Below are 15,141 nucleotides of genomic sequence, written 5' to 3' on the forward strand. Positions count from 1 at the left end.
TACTAGTTAGATATATTTTAGTTCTAGTGTGATACACAATTCTGTTGTGTTCACTTCAAATTAACAGGTGTTTACTTAATTTTATTTATTTGTTTTATGATTTATTACTTAGAAATTTAAGAATTGGAAAGGAGGGCAGAAATTAATACTCAGAAAAATTGCCTTCTGTGTTGTATTTAGCAAGGAAAAGCCTATTGAGTGGCAAGCAGTTTCACAGTGATTTTCAATATCATAATTATAAACAATTAATTGCACTAATAAAGAGAATGGTTTAATCCCAAGGTTTTCTACTTTAGATATCATTTTGCTTTGAACCTGCCTCTGCCCATGCTACAGCAATGCTAAATTAATGCTGAATCTCAGTGACATGTATTTTTGATTTTGTAAGGTAAATAATCATTTCTAATTTGACTTATGATTTTAATTAATGTTTCTTTCTGCTTTTCTTAAGAATCAATGAAGAAAACTTTTGGCGGAATTATTTTTATCGTGTATCTCTAGTGAAACAGTCATCAAGATTGAGTAAAATGTCTCATCTTAAAAGTAAGATATGAACTCCATGTTTATTTGTTGTTTCATTTTGTATCATGATTTTTTTTTAAAATTTTTGAGAGACTAAGAAGGGATAAAATTTTGAAACCCTTTCTGTGCTCATAAAATTACTTTCAGATTTCTTTCATTATATGAAATTCCTTTTTTTAAATTGCCAAAATATTAATTACTTGGTTAAATGTACACTTGGGAACAGTGTAGCAGAATATTACTTTTATTCTGCTACACTGTTCCTAAGTGTACACTTTGTTATAAGTGCTAGTACATAGTTATAATGTAGTAGTAACTTAGTAGATAGTTATAATGTAATTATATTTTATGTGGAAATGGAAATTAGTAGATGTATGGAGGTGTTGAAAGAAGGGGAAATACTGAAATACACTCATGTCCATAAATTAAGGATAATTCGGAGTCACGCGAAAACCAAACTCTAAAATAAATATATCACCTGTAAAATCACTACACACATCTTCAAGAATCATATGCAAATTTCAGGAAGTAACCAGATGACATCGATGGTACGTCACAATGACGAGAGTGTAAGAGAAGTGATATATAAGGAATACAGGCAAAGAAGTAAAATTGTTCGCAGGTGCTTTATAAGCATTTCAGTGCAATAACCGAATAGTTATGACACAAAGGACGCATTTGGATGATTTTTTACGTGATAGAATTATCAGCCGTCTGGAATGTGGGCGCACCCAACTGGAAGTGTCAGACGAACTTGGAATTGCCCAGAGTGTCATCTCCTGGCTTTGGCAATGATTCCAAGATGATGGTAATGTGAGTAGACATTACAGCACAGGTCGCCCCAGAGTAACAACGCCGAATGACGACCGTTATTTGGCAGTAACTGCCAAAAGAAACAGGTGGAGCACAGCCTCAGACCTGTCTTGTCAGCTCTCTTCAGCCACTGGTATGACAATTTCAAGGCAGACTGTGTACAGACGCTTAGGGCAGATTGGTCTATATGCTAGTAGACGTGTCAGACGTGTTCCACTTACTGCAACTCACTGTCGCCTGCGGTTAGCCTGGAGTAGAGAGCATGCATTGTGGACACCGCAACACTGGGCTTGTGTGATGTTTTCCGACAAGTCCAGGTTTAGTTTGCAGTCTGATTCTCGAAGGACTTTCATATGGAGGTACCCGTTACCACCAAGAAAACATCATTGAATTACACCGTTACGGTGGTGCAGGAGTGCTCGTTTGGGGTGGAATTATTCTGGCTTCCAGAACTGACCTGCATGTTCAAATTGGAACCATGACAAGCCAAATCTATCGGAACATCATTCTGGAACAACATGTACGTTTGTTTCGGGGCGCCATGGGTGCACAATTTGTGTTTATGGATGACAACACCCGTCCTCACTGTGCAAACATCGTAAGCGAATGCCTTCAATTGGAGGATATCACCCGTATGGACTGTCCAGCATTCTCACCGGACTTGAATCCAGTAGAGCACGTGTGGGATATACTTGGCCGACGAGTTGCAGCCTGTCAGCCTCCTCCTACATGTCTATCGGAACTTCGGAGAGCATTGCTTTTTGAGTGGTGTAATATCCCCCAAGATCAGATCGATAATTTGATACTCAGCATGCCTAGGCATTGTACGGACTGTATTGCATCATCTGGGAGACATACAATGTATTAACAATCATACCAACCATGCAGTATTGGTTTTTTGTAAATAGGTTTTTTTTTTTAATTTGCTCCAGGGAGAAAAAATTGCTAATTTTTTTAATAATATCAAACATAAAGCATCTTTTTTTGCTCTTTGCCTTTTGTTTAATAAATAAACTTTACAAATAAGTCAAATTTGTTTTGCTTCTAACTTTTCCTTTGCCTGATTTTGCATTATCCTTAATTTATGGACATGAGTGTATTTCAAATGTAAAAGCATTGCAGATCATTTGAAAATTTATAAGGAAAATAACTGCATGATGTGAGCCAAAATTGGTTTCTTTCTGTTAAATAAAAGCTAACTCTTCAAACTTGGAAATAAATTGCTAAATATTGGCTCTTAATTAGTGTAATTTTTATAACAATTTTAAAAATTATGTTTTAACTCCCAACTATTCTCAAAGTACAGTAATGAGAAGTGAATAATTTTAATGAGACTCTAGTTTGTTTTCGTGTGAATTTTGGCTCTTTCTAAAAGAGAAATGTAATGCTCTATAAATTTCAAAATAAACATTTGGTAAAAATCATAGCTAGAATTTTCAAAAATTAGTTATTTATAAAATGGCACCCATTCAGATGTCTTTAATTGTATTTTTTCTGATCTGGCTTTATTTCTGACATTTGTAACAATTTAGGGAATAATATTTTGAACTATTTATTATTCATCGGTATTTTGTACTGTTGATGTATTTTAAAGAGTAGAAATTATTAATAAGAAAATATACAAATATTTTTATATCATCTGATGATATCAGAAATTTAATCCTTGAGCATTTAATCCATGTTTTTATGTGCATTTTCTGTTTTGCAATAATGTTTCCATGCTTGAATAAGCATGCATGAATGAATGAGCATTTTCCATGCATACGTGCTAAGATGTATTTTCAGATGAAGTATAAAATTGGGTTAAATGATGGCATGAATAGATTTCAGTGTGCACTGTTACATTGTTAAAATAGAAATAAAAATTTATTTTTTGTAGCTTCTTTTAGTTTTTACATTACCAGTTTATTATTATTTTACCAGTTTTGACATTTTAAATAACAATTCAGTTAAAGACGTTCTTAAAATGTGTCCGAGAATCAGTATTGTTACTTGTGTATGAGTTCGTAATAGATTGAATGCATATAGAACTGATGATGGCTTGATAATATTTATTTTACCAAAAGAAACACTTCAGAGTTCTGAAACTTTCCACAAAAATAGTCATTCAACTCCCCACGGTATCACTGAGTGCAGTCAATAGTTACACTTAAAACTGCTAAGACTGATAAACACTATGCAGTACAAAGCGCATCTAAAAGTCAAAGCTCTCACAGATATCTCATTACTCTCAATTCAGCTCTGAATTAACAACTGAGAAACTGATGCTTTCTCCCACCATATATAGTTTTCCCCCAGTTGTTGAGATATATAGTACTTCTCAAAATTACTGGGAGGCGTTTGAGGGCCAGATACAATTACAGTTACTCAATTATACCATTAGAGTTATACAGGGACCGGACCAAAATGTCACCAAATTTGGCAACCATTTGTTGATTTCTCGCCAAGTTTGGTGACAAAAATTAGTCCCAGAACAATTGCCTGCTTGGCAATGTCTTGCCAATTTAGTAAGTGACCTCACTGCTGTCAGAGCTTGCCCCTCTAATCTTATTTTCACAAAAGAGCTTTGTCTCTTTCAAGCATTTTATGTTACATTATACAAGGGAAAAAATACTGAAATTTCAAATATAATTTCACTAAAGTAATTTATTTATGTACAAAATTCATAACATTGCCCCCTTCCCTTGCCCTTTTTCAAGGACTGCACATCTTGGGTAGTACAATGCTTGGACAGCAAGCCATACTTACATCTAAGGAAAATCAATGCAGTATTAAAACAATAGTGGCAATAAACCACATAAAACAAGCAAACCAAATGATAAGCCAATAAATAAATGAATAAACTTAAAAATTTATATACAAATATGACCAGGGTCATAGTGTACTGTTTACATTATATACACTATGAGGACTACATACTATGGCCATAGTAAAGGGCTAGCCTCTCGTAGTGAACAGCTTTAGGCTTAGAATTTGCTCATTTATGGATTCAAACTATAACATCATTCAAACTGTTTATTACTGTGTAAGGACCATCCCAAGGTTAGTGTAATTTAGAAGAAAGCCCTTTCCATTGAATTGGATTCCATAACCACACCTTACCACCTTCTTCGAATCGATGTCCTGTAGCTCTCAGGTCGTATTGGGTCTTCTTCTTTTCCATGGCTACGTTAACTTGCTGTCTAGCAAAATTATGCATGACTTCAAACTGTTCCTGGAGATCTTGAATGTGCTGCTCAGGAGATGAAGGCACATCAGGAGGGTGACCCAGTAACAGATCAAGAGACAGACACAGGTCATGACCAAAATGCATCTGTATAGAGAATAGCCACTAGTCTCATGAACATCACTGCAATAGGCGAGTATGAACAGAGGTAACTTCTTCTCCCAGTCTTGTTGGTTTCTGGAAACCATCAGTAAGAGGTTGCTAAGGATATTTTGAATAAATCTGTCTACCATGCCCTCTGACTGCAGATGTAAAGGTGTCGTTTGGGTTTTGTCTATGCCAGGTTTGCAATTCTTTAATTGCAACTGAGATAAAATTCCATCCTTGATCAGAATCTAACTGAAGAAACACTGTGAACTTAAATCCAATGCTGTATCATTTACCTCTGCTACTGTGATAGCCTCTTGATAAGGAACAGGACACATTTCAGGTCACAACCCACAGAGGTATCACAAGATTAGCACCACTTTTGCACAGATCATCAACCATTATATTACTTCAGTGGAAACACTCTCGAACTCTATACAGGCTTCATTATTTGGAAGTGGCTACTTGTCAGGCTGCTATATAGTTCTTTAGGTGGGGTCCAGGATTTCCAGGATGAGTCTGTGTATAATGAAATTATTCTGTCCTTAATTGCCTGATGTTTGCCATCTTGTAGGGAAGTAAACAAAATATCCTATACTTATAATAAAATGCGAGGTTCGGTACAACTTATCACATAATCATACTTTGTTTGGTCAACAGTTATTTTTGCATTTCTAAATTGTGTTTCTGGTTGAAGTAACCATATTTTTCGTCTGGTTTCCAAAAAGAAGTAACTTTGACGCTTACTCTGGTGACAACTGTAGATGTATTTTTAGCTTCAGTTTCTTTACTTTCATAATTGTCAGCCATTGTAGGATTAGGCATAATGAATTTACAGTTATCATTATCCAGTTTTGTTTATTTGTTTTTAATATCTTTAGCTTTTCTTGAACTTGAAATTCTGCTAAAGATTTGCAACCATAATGCATATATTTTGTGCAATATCATTTATACCATTAATAACATATACTAATAAAGCAGCATTTTCAGTATTACATTTAGAACTCAGATTTGTAATTACTATAACGTATTCACAGTTTCTTTTCCAGTGCATTCCATGAATTTACTTCTATTTCACTTTCAATGAATAATTTTGCTTTTGCAATTAAAGATTGCTTAATAAAAACTAGTTTTTCAGTTAATTTAGTTTTAACAAATTTGATGCATTATCAACATGTTCAATAAATTTATCAACCTAGTTGTATTAATTTTCACCAGAGACACAATAGTTACTTGATATTGCAATATAGAACAAAATTTTTGGCCCACCAGTGGCCGAGCGGTAAAACCGCTGAACACTGGTAGTTCGGTCCAAGGTTCAAATCCCGCAAACGGGCTGGCTGCATGGGCGTTTTCGTGGTTTTCCCCATGTGTAACATGTATACGAGCCAGTTTCTCTTAGAAAGTCCTCCACGAAGGCATCCCTCCCCTTAGGCAGATAGCCCTAGCGTGCTTTCCCGTATTCTCGATACACTAAAATAGAACGAAATTTAAAGTTGATTTACCATTTTCAGAAGTATTTGTTCCACATACGCTTGGAATTTCATAATCAGATGAACTTAAAAGAATTGAATTCTGAATTCTTACTGCAATTCATACAAACACAGAAGCTTTGCAAAATCGAAACTGCTAATTACTGAAACTATTACTGAATTCACTGTTGAGCTCTAAAAATTACTGCACTTTACCATGGGCAAGTAGCTACTTATAGTGCTGTTCATAGCACATATTTAATAATGCATGAACTATTTACAACATATATAATGTCTGTGACAGTTCATCATTTTACAGAATCATTGTACATCCTTCTTACCTTGTACACTTTATAAGTAGACTAGGATTATGTCTGAGTAAACCAGTGAAGTGTCTAGAATGTAGGGAAATGCTAATAACACTTCTCTGACTCCAATAAGATTAATATTTATTTACATTTATTTATATAGAATTCAACTAACAGGAAATCTGCCAGTGTTCCTTGAGTTTTTATGTGGCTTAATGTGCCACTCTTGACTTGATGAAGACTCTACAGTAGACATCTGCGTCTGAGTTTTGTCATTGTTGGCTTTATTTTACTTCAAATCAATCTTCTAATTAACAATTAAGAATATGAAGCAACATAGAAAAATTATAAATATTGCATGCTAAAATGTCAAAAGTATTAATGTGTACAGGTTATCTTTTAACCTAATTTTTTTAACTAACTTTTAAGATCTTATAGTTCCCCCCCCCCAAAAAAAAAGTCCTGCAAATGTGACTGCTTAAATGTTCTTGTAGGCCTAAGTGCCCATTTTATGCTTCTGTATATGTTTAATTAGAGACTGAAAAATATTTAAATACAGTATGGAAAGAACTATTTAGTTCTATAAAAGCTTAAGAAATGTGTATACGATTTTATATGTAAGTGCTTCCATAGAAACCTGCCTTTAGAAATGAACCAAAAGAAATTTCAGGGTGCTATATGAACAGCCCTATGAAAAGTTTTCATGAGGATTCAACTAACAAAACAGCATATGGTTTGCTTGACTGGTGGGAAAGATAGTTTTTTATTGCATAGCTTGAGGTCGTTTTATTACCATATTTCCCTGAAAATAAGACCTAATCAAAAGATAAGCCCTTCCATGATTTTTCAAGTTACTTCTAATATATTCACTACTCTAAAATAAGTTCTAGTTTAAGATCGTCAGCCAGACATGCACCTTATTGCCAAATGACCAAGTGCAAATGCAACACACATGCGCTTTTGAAACAAATGGACATGGTTGCAACAAATTAGAATCCAAAGTATTTAATACATTTTGTTAGCAATGGGTGTTTAGCACCTGATTTAATAATGAATTTTGATGATCAGATAAAATAAGTGTAAAAAGATAGAACTATTCCATTGTGAAAGACTCCAAGGATAATTTTTTTTTTTTTTTTTTTTTTTTTTTTTTTGTGTGTGTGTGTGTGTGTGTGTGTGTGTGTGTGTGTGTGTGTGTCCAGAGAGAAGTAATTGGATCTACAAATGCTCCAAAAATGATGATCAGAGTACACCAAGTTCAGTCACCTGGTCAATGAGGGAAATGCCAAGAAGTGTAATTGTGGATCAGGGTGGCAACCATAATTTTTAGAATCGGAATGCATTATATGTGAATACATCATATTTCTGACAGAAAAGCAAAGTATTTGGTTGTTTGCAGGGAGGGAGGATATTCAAACATTTTTGCCCTTGCAGTGGCATCACAGCTAAGCATTGCCACATGAATTCAAAGCACTGGATTTATAGCTTCCTTCAGTGATATGAACTGTCCCTAAGAAGGCTGACAACACTGTTCAAATTGGAAAATACTGAAGTGATTAAATACTTGCACTTGCATTCAAATGTTTTGTTGATGGCATCAGGTGTTCCAAGACCAGCTCTTGAACATGATTGCTATGGATGAAACTGCGGTGTTTATGGATCAAGAGCCTGAAAAAGAGTAGTGCATGCAAGCAAGTATAAGGAAGTGGTCAATTTATTGCTACCATTTAGCAAAGTGGGCAAAAAGGTATACTGAATCAGATTCTGCCAATACTTATTGCAATAAAACCATGAAGAATATCCTTGCAGAAATAACAGTTGATCAAATAATTATTAACTCAGGAAGGAGTGTATATTTCCAAAGTCTTGATATTGCAATAAACAAGGCATTTAAAGAGCATTTTGTGCACAGAAATCAATGACTACATTGAAAATAGAATGGAGAGAAATCAACAAGGAAAATTTGTGAAGCCTGAGCTACAGGAAGTCGCTACTTGGGTGAAGAATCTGTGGGATAAAATAATGGACAGCTGTGTTGCCAGTGTCTTATAAGCAGTCTACATGGAGAAGAAGAGCTCATTTGAGGAGAGTTCTGTTGCTCAACATGAGAGGCTAGGGCTAATGATCTTGGAGGAAATGAAGTTGCAAAAAATTCAGGTGGAATTCATGATTTGAAGCTTTTTGATGATGTTCCCGAGGATGACAATATGGCTGTATTAGAATAAATGATTTTGTTCTTTCTTTATTTTTTAATGTTTCTTGAACATGAATAAATGCATTTCTTGAACCTGAAAAAATATGTTTTTTGAATATGACCAAATGTTAAATATTGTGTATGAAAAATAAGACATCCTCTGAAAATAAGCACTAGCATGTCTTTTGCTGCAAAAGTTAATATAAGACTGGGTCTTAGTTTCGAGGAAACATGGTATAAACATTTTTAAAGTAAGGTAATCAAAGTAATGACAAAATGATGTTAGAATATGTTACTTTAAGTAATTTTAAAACTTTTTATATTTTTTATAAATAATTTCCATAAACACCAAGCTCTGATAATCTAATTTTCTGTTCGAATATAGCTATGGCATTAAACCAGTATCGGTGTTTTCAAACAGTCTAGTATTCATTTAAAACAATGATTTCAAAAATTTTTATAACTATATCTTCATTTCATTTCTTTAGACATTTAAAAAGCTGAACAATTCTTTCTTACATTATTTATTCATGGATGTAAATAGTGGCTCTTGTATTTAATGTTGCATATTTCATTGCTGTATGACTGTATTGCAGGCAGCAGTGGTGAAACTTTGTCTGGAAATACAGATCGAGATTCGTCAGAGGAAAGTGTTAAAGGTATTGAAATACATTTGTATACTCTTGCATGATCTATTCTGTTTGACTGAAATAAGATGTAAAATGGTATTTATTTCATATTTGTTGCAATTCCATATCACATACACTCTTTTGAAAAAAAAAAAAAAAAAGGAGAGAGAAAAAAAACGAAGCACCAAGAAGGACTTTTGCGATCTTGATGAAATTTGGTATGCGAAAGCATCTTGATCGAACATGCAAATGATCAAAGTTTCAAGGCAAATGAACTGGAATTGCTATCATAGTGCACATTTCTAGTATGCAATTCACAAAGCCAGTAACAGAGGTGGAAAATTTATCTTTTTGTGTTGCTGCCATTGTAATTCCGTAAAGAAGCAACTAAAGATGCCATTACGATGATATCAAAGACCCCGCAGACAACTAAACGACTTCGAATTTGGTCGCATTGCAGGGTTGCATGAAGCTGGGTGGTCAGCAGTAGGCCGCCACCTGCAGCTTACAAACACTGCTGTGCAAAGATGTTGGCAGCAATGGTTGCTGCAAGGAAACTGCCAACGAATTGAAGACTCTGAAAGGCCAAGGAGCACAAATGTGAGGCAAGATAGGATGATTGTTCACCAGGCCCGAACCGCCTCAATGGTATCATTGTCGATTATTCAACGCACTACAGCCACGCTATACCTCCTGTGGTTACCCGGTTACCATCCACCATCTCATGGTGCTTGTCTGAGGCAGAGTTACACTGAGGCCTTTAAGATGTTTGCTTTTGATCCTACAACATCGGCAGAGTCGTCTGAAGTGGTGTCACAGCCAATCGTCATGGCTGCCATCAGACTGGCATCATATAGTGTTCAGCGATGAATTCCGCTTAACTCTTGAAGCAGATGACCACTGTGTTCATGTCTGGAGGAGACAGGGCCAGCAGTCCCAATCAGCCTTTGTTTTACGAAGGCATACAGCCATAATCCCTGGTGTGATGGTGTGGGGCACTATTTCTTATGACAGCACGTCATCTTTAGTCAATCTCCATACGACTTTAACAGCTCAACGATATGTTGATACCATACTGCGGCCGGTTGCATTAACCTTCATGGAACATCATCCTGGGGCTATTTTCCGACAAGATAATGCCAGGCCACATATTGCTCGCATAACTCTGGTCTGTCTCCATGTGGTTGATACTCTTCCTTGTCCAGCAAGGTCACCAGACCTTTCACCAATCTAGCATGTCTGGGACATAGTAGGCCACCAGATTCAGGCACCACAAAATATCGCAGATCTGGAGTGACAACTGATGAATGCCTGGCACAATGTGTCGTAGGATGACATTAGGAACATCTACCATTCCTTGCCTCGACGAATTCAAGCATGCATTGCCACCAGGGGCAGTTCGACCAATTACTAATTTGAACACTTAGTGGGTGATTGTGAGCCCCGAGGACATCAACTATGACCTTTATATTTTAGTCATTTTATTATCTGTGTATGAGCTATACACATATTCAATTTCATCAAAAACTTCCTTCATGGTGCTTTGATTTTTTACAGAATACAGAAGTGAAGATAAGAAGACTAAAAATGTTGTGTGAAAGTGGTACTATAGGTTTGTAATATTTTGCTGATATTTTTAATAATAATAAAATGCCTGTTTCCTGATATGGAGTAAATTATAACCACCTTTAGTAAATTATTCTAAAGTTAGAAATCTCCATTAAAAATATTTATTAGTTGCTTCTTAAAAATTACCTCCTCTAAAGATATACATATATTCATGACATACAAATGACAGTAGAAAAATCTGACAATTGTTTTGTGGTCTCCGATTCTGTATGCAGTAAAGGGAAGAGATTGCAGGGGTTTTTTGAGCTGTAATATTTATGTAAAGTAAACTTACATAGATCTCTAGTAAATGTAGCTCTGTAAGGTAGATTGCTTCTATGTGCTCTGATGAAATTAAGTAACATAAACTAATCTACATTTTTACTCTAACTTTATTCACCGTACCAGGTTAGCATAAATGTAAGTTAAATGCAAAATACATAATTGTAGTTCATATTTTATTAGACTAGCATACAGCTGTCATTGTAATGTGCAAATACTGACATGTAGACTTTTTTTTTTTAAATTTTGCTTTTAGTATAATAATGTGCATAGGCTGATAAATACATGTATCTAAATCTAATGTAATACAACATTCTAAATCTAATTTTTATAACCTTATGTGAGTGTTAAAATGATAAATACAGATAAGTTAATTATGATGTGCCGAGGGGCTCAGATAAAATATTAAATTTTAACATAGTAACGAATGCTGTATCATGAAATAAGCTTTATATAGTCAGATTTTAAATGTAGTTTGAAATTAATTTTTACAGTTTATTGAATAATTTATTTCTGTTTATTATTATTACAGGTGTAGTGGAAACTCCTGTAGAAAATATGGCAGATTCTGATCACACTGACAGCCCAAATCATGAATTTGTAAGTGATGCTTTTCAGTCCAGTTGTGTGTCTGAAGAGGATATTAAGCAAGGAATGAAACTGCTGGGAGTTACTGAAAAGAAATCGAAAGGTAAATGGAATATTTGTTTAATGGCAAAATTGTGCAATTGTTATATATAATTTATAAACGTTTTTAGGGTGTACTTGTTATTGGTATTTTTTTCATTAGCTTTTTTAATTATTGAATTAGTACTTGTGTTAATTGTTTGTAAATGAATATAGTGTGTCTCAAGCAAATTGCGGGAATCTAGTCAAGAAAAATATACCTAACATGAACAAATATTTAATTTTTTATTTAATATGCGCATGACTTAAACAAAATTCTTAAAAATCAAAGCATCTAAAGTTGCAGAGGTACTGCTGTAAATTATGTAAAGAAAATTCAAGAACCCCTAGTAAGCTAATAGTAATTGCAACATTGTTTTATATAATTTTTCATACTTCATTCTGTATCAAACATTATATCTGACTGATGGAAAAGTTGCCACTGGTTTGTTCTTTTTTACTCTAGACTCACTGGCTGATTGATAGTGAAGTGTTAATTTAGAATGAATTTACAATTCATCCTGTCTACACATTAACTTTTTTGTGTAATTTTCCAATGTAATGTAGTTATAGAAGTTGTGTAGACTTTTTAATAATACTTTTAATAAGCAAATTTCTAAAATATTTCAAAAGAATTGTTTTGTAATAACTGATTTCTTTAAAATTAAATCATTACCTAATGTAACTTTGAAAACTTTGCTTAAATATTATTTGTATATTAAAGGTTATTAATAGTATATTATATTTATAACTGATCCAGAGCTAGGGTTTTATTTATTCATAAGCCTGCAAGTAAGAAGCTGCCACTATTTAACCCTCTAAGTGCCATGGCCAGTTTTATCCGGTCATGAGATTTTTTTGTTACGTGGTGTAAACTAGCTTGTAATTTAAGATATTTTGCTTTCTTACATTAATAATATAAATGTCATCTTAATGAATGTAAGTTTATGAAAATAGAGACTAAAATAGGTAAATATACAAATTTAACTTACAAAAGATCTTTAGATACAGGTCTTCATGACAGATCCAAAAACCCGGGTTGCTTAGAGGGTTAAGCTAATAAAACTTTTTTTTTTTCACTTGATGAAATATGTGCCTTTTATTCCAGTAGCATGCAAGTAATGTCATACAGCTTCTAAAAATTAGAGAGCCTTTCTGAAAAAAATTAGGATAGTTTTATACCTCTTATTTATAGCATGCTCTTAAAAATACTTTCTTAGCTGATAATCATCCATCACAATAATGTTTCATGGATGATTTTGCAAGAGAGGAAGTGTATATGTATCACATATTTTTTGCTTTCATTTTAGAATGGTCATGAAAATGGTATTAAGATAGGTAATTTTATTCCAGAGTTATGTCATAAAAATATGAGCTAATGAACCATAAAACTTTCATTGCATACTTTGACAGAACTAATTATGTACATCATCCTTTGTCTCGAAACAGAATTTGCTATAACTATGAAATCATGGAATATGAAAATCTGCAGTTTCATTTAAAAATGTGTGCAAATGAAAATATATATATATATATATTTGCATAAGAGAAAGTTAGTATTTTTGGTTTATCGTTCAGTATTACATGCATTGAATTTTAGCTGAGCTTATGAGAATTATCTGCCCAAGGCAAAGAAGACCATGAAGGATTATGTGAGGAAAATAGTTATGTTGCAAATGTAGAGAATCACAAATACATCCACGCAGCAACCCTGTTTGCTGAAGTTCAAACTTATTTTAATTACCAGTATTTAGCACTCTTATCCAGTCAGTCATTAGTGGGCATAGACTTTTATGAGGTTCTAGCATGAATAAATAGAGCTTTTAATTTTTACTTCCATTGTTTATGTTTGAACCATTGATTCTGAAATACAAGGTAAGACACACACACACACACACACACACACAAAAAAGAGAGAGAGAGAGACTGGTAAAATAAATTGTACTTACAGAATCAGTTCTCCGTGACATTATCACCTTCAAAATAGTCCCCTTTAGCATTCACACACTTCTGCATTCGGTCCTGCAGTAGCTGGTAACAGTTCTGGAAGGCGGTTTTTTGGAAGGCCCTTTAAGAGATTCTGCATTTTTGCCTGTACCTCTTCAACTGAGGTAAAATGGCTTCCCTTTAAGCAAGATTTAACTTAAGAGGAAATAAAGAGTTGCATGGAGACAAATCAGGTGAACAAGGAGGATATCCCATCACAGTAATGTTTTTCTTGTCAGAAACTACTTGACAGATGTGGGCCGTGTGAGTGGGTGCATTATTCTGATACAACAGCCTTCCATCACGCCACAACTGTGACCTTTTTTCCCCGAAGTCTTTTTATAGTACTTGAGTATAGTAGTGTTGATTAGCAGTCCGACCACTGGGAAGCCTTTCAATCATTACAATTCCATTAATGTCGAAGAAGACAATTAACGTTGCCTTGAATTTTTTTATTTTGATATGAGTGCTTTGTCTTTTCCCCCTGGAAACCTCTTATGCCATTCAAACACACATGCACAAGACAAAGTTTCATCTCCATGAGCATCAGTTAACATTTGAAATGTTTTTGTGGCTGATTTCTTAAATTTCACACGAAACTTGATGTTGATTCACTGTTCAATTTTTACATTAAACATTTTCCGGAAGAATGCAGTTGCACATGCTCACTCGATGCAGTACTCACAACTGGTGTGATCAGTTAAGTCAAAACTAGTCGCATGGATCAAGGAGGTGTCTGGGATGATATCAACAAAACAGCTGTTGCCAACTCTACTCTTTTTTCAAGCTAGACACGTAGTCTCTTTTGTGTGTGTGTGTGTGTGTGTATCACACCTTGTATATCACAAGTCGAGATCTGTGGATAAGAACTTTTTGGGGGGAATCGGTGCTATAAGAGTTTGTAAGGTTTTTAACTTTATTGAGTTTATGATCTGTGATAGTATTGAAAATGTGATTACTAAATGATTAGTAACCTTTGTTACACTTACCCAAAAGTGAGAGAATGGAGAGAGAGTAGATGTCATGACCCTGAATAATCGAATGCAAAACACTAGAGTTGAAAATCTGCAAATTCAAGAAAAGAAATAGTTTTGAGATGCTACTGCTGTGGAATTTATTTCTACTCTGGTATCGTGATTAGTGATGCTGTTTGCCATTATCATTTGGCCCAGGCTTGAACTTTAGAGAAGGCTTAAATGTTTGTAAGTCTGTATTTTCTATGCACCGTGGAGGCATTAAAATACTGGAGAACTGAAAGCTGTCTCAAGTGCAAGGAAAGACAGATAGGAAATCATATGATTCATTCCCTGGAGATCATTGGAAATTGGTATGAAACTCCATAACACTG

General features: G+C 34.4%; 1 protein-coding gene across 1 annotated transcript in view; it reads left to right on the forward strand.

Annotated features, from left to right (window-relative positions):
* LOC118195331 (synapse-associated protein 1-like) overlaps positions 1-15,141 on the forward strand; it is a 60,725-nt gene that overhangs the window by 37,697 nt on the left and 7,887 nt on the right. Inside the window, exons 5-7 of the mRNA XM_035366632.2 lie at positions 452-543; positions 9,219-9,281; positions 11,674-11,832. Coding sequence (XP_035222523.1) covers positions 452-543; positions 9,219-9,281; positions 11,674-11,832 — 314 coding nt within the window. The remainder of the gene's footprint in view (positions 1-451; positions 544-9,218; positions 9,282-11,673; positions 11,833-15,141) is intronic.

Source organism: Stegodyphus dumicola, chromosome X2, assembly GCF_044657685.1.
Source record: "Stegodyphus dumicola isolate Sdum_Otavi_A_Nest chromosome X2, ASM4465768v1".
Classification (NCBI taxonomy): Eukaryota; Metazoa; Arthropoda; class Arachnida; order Araneae; family Eresidae; genus Stegodyphus; species Stegodyphus dumicola.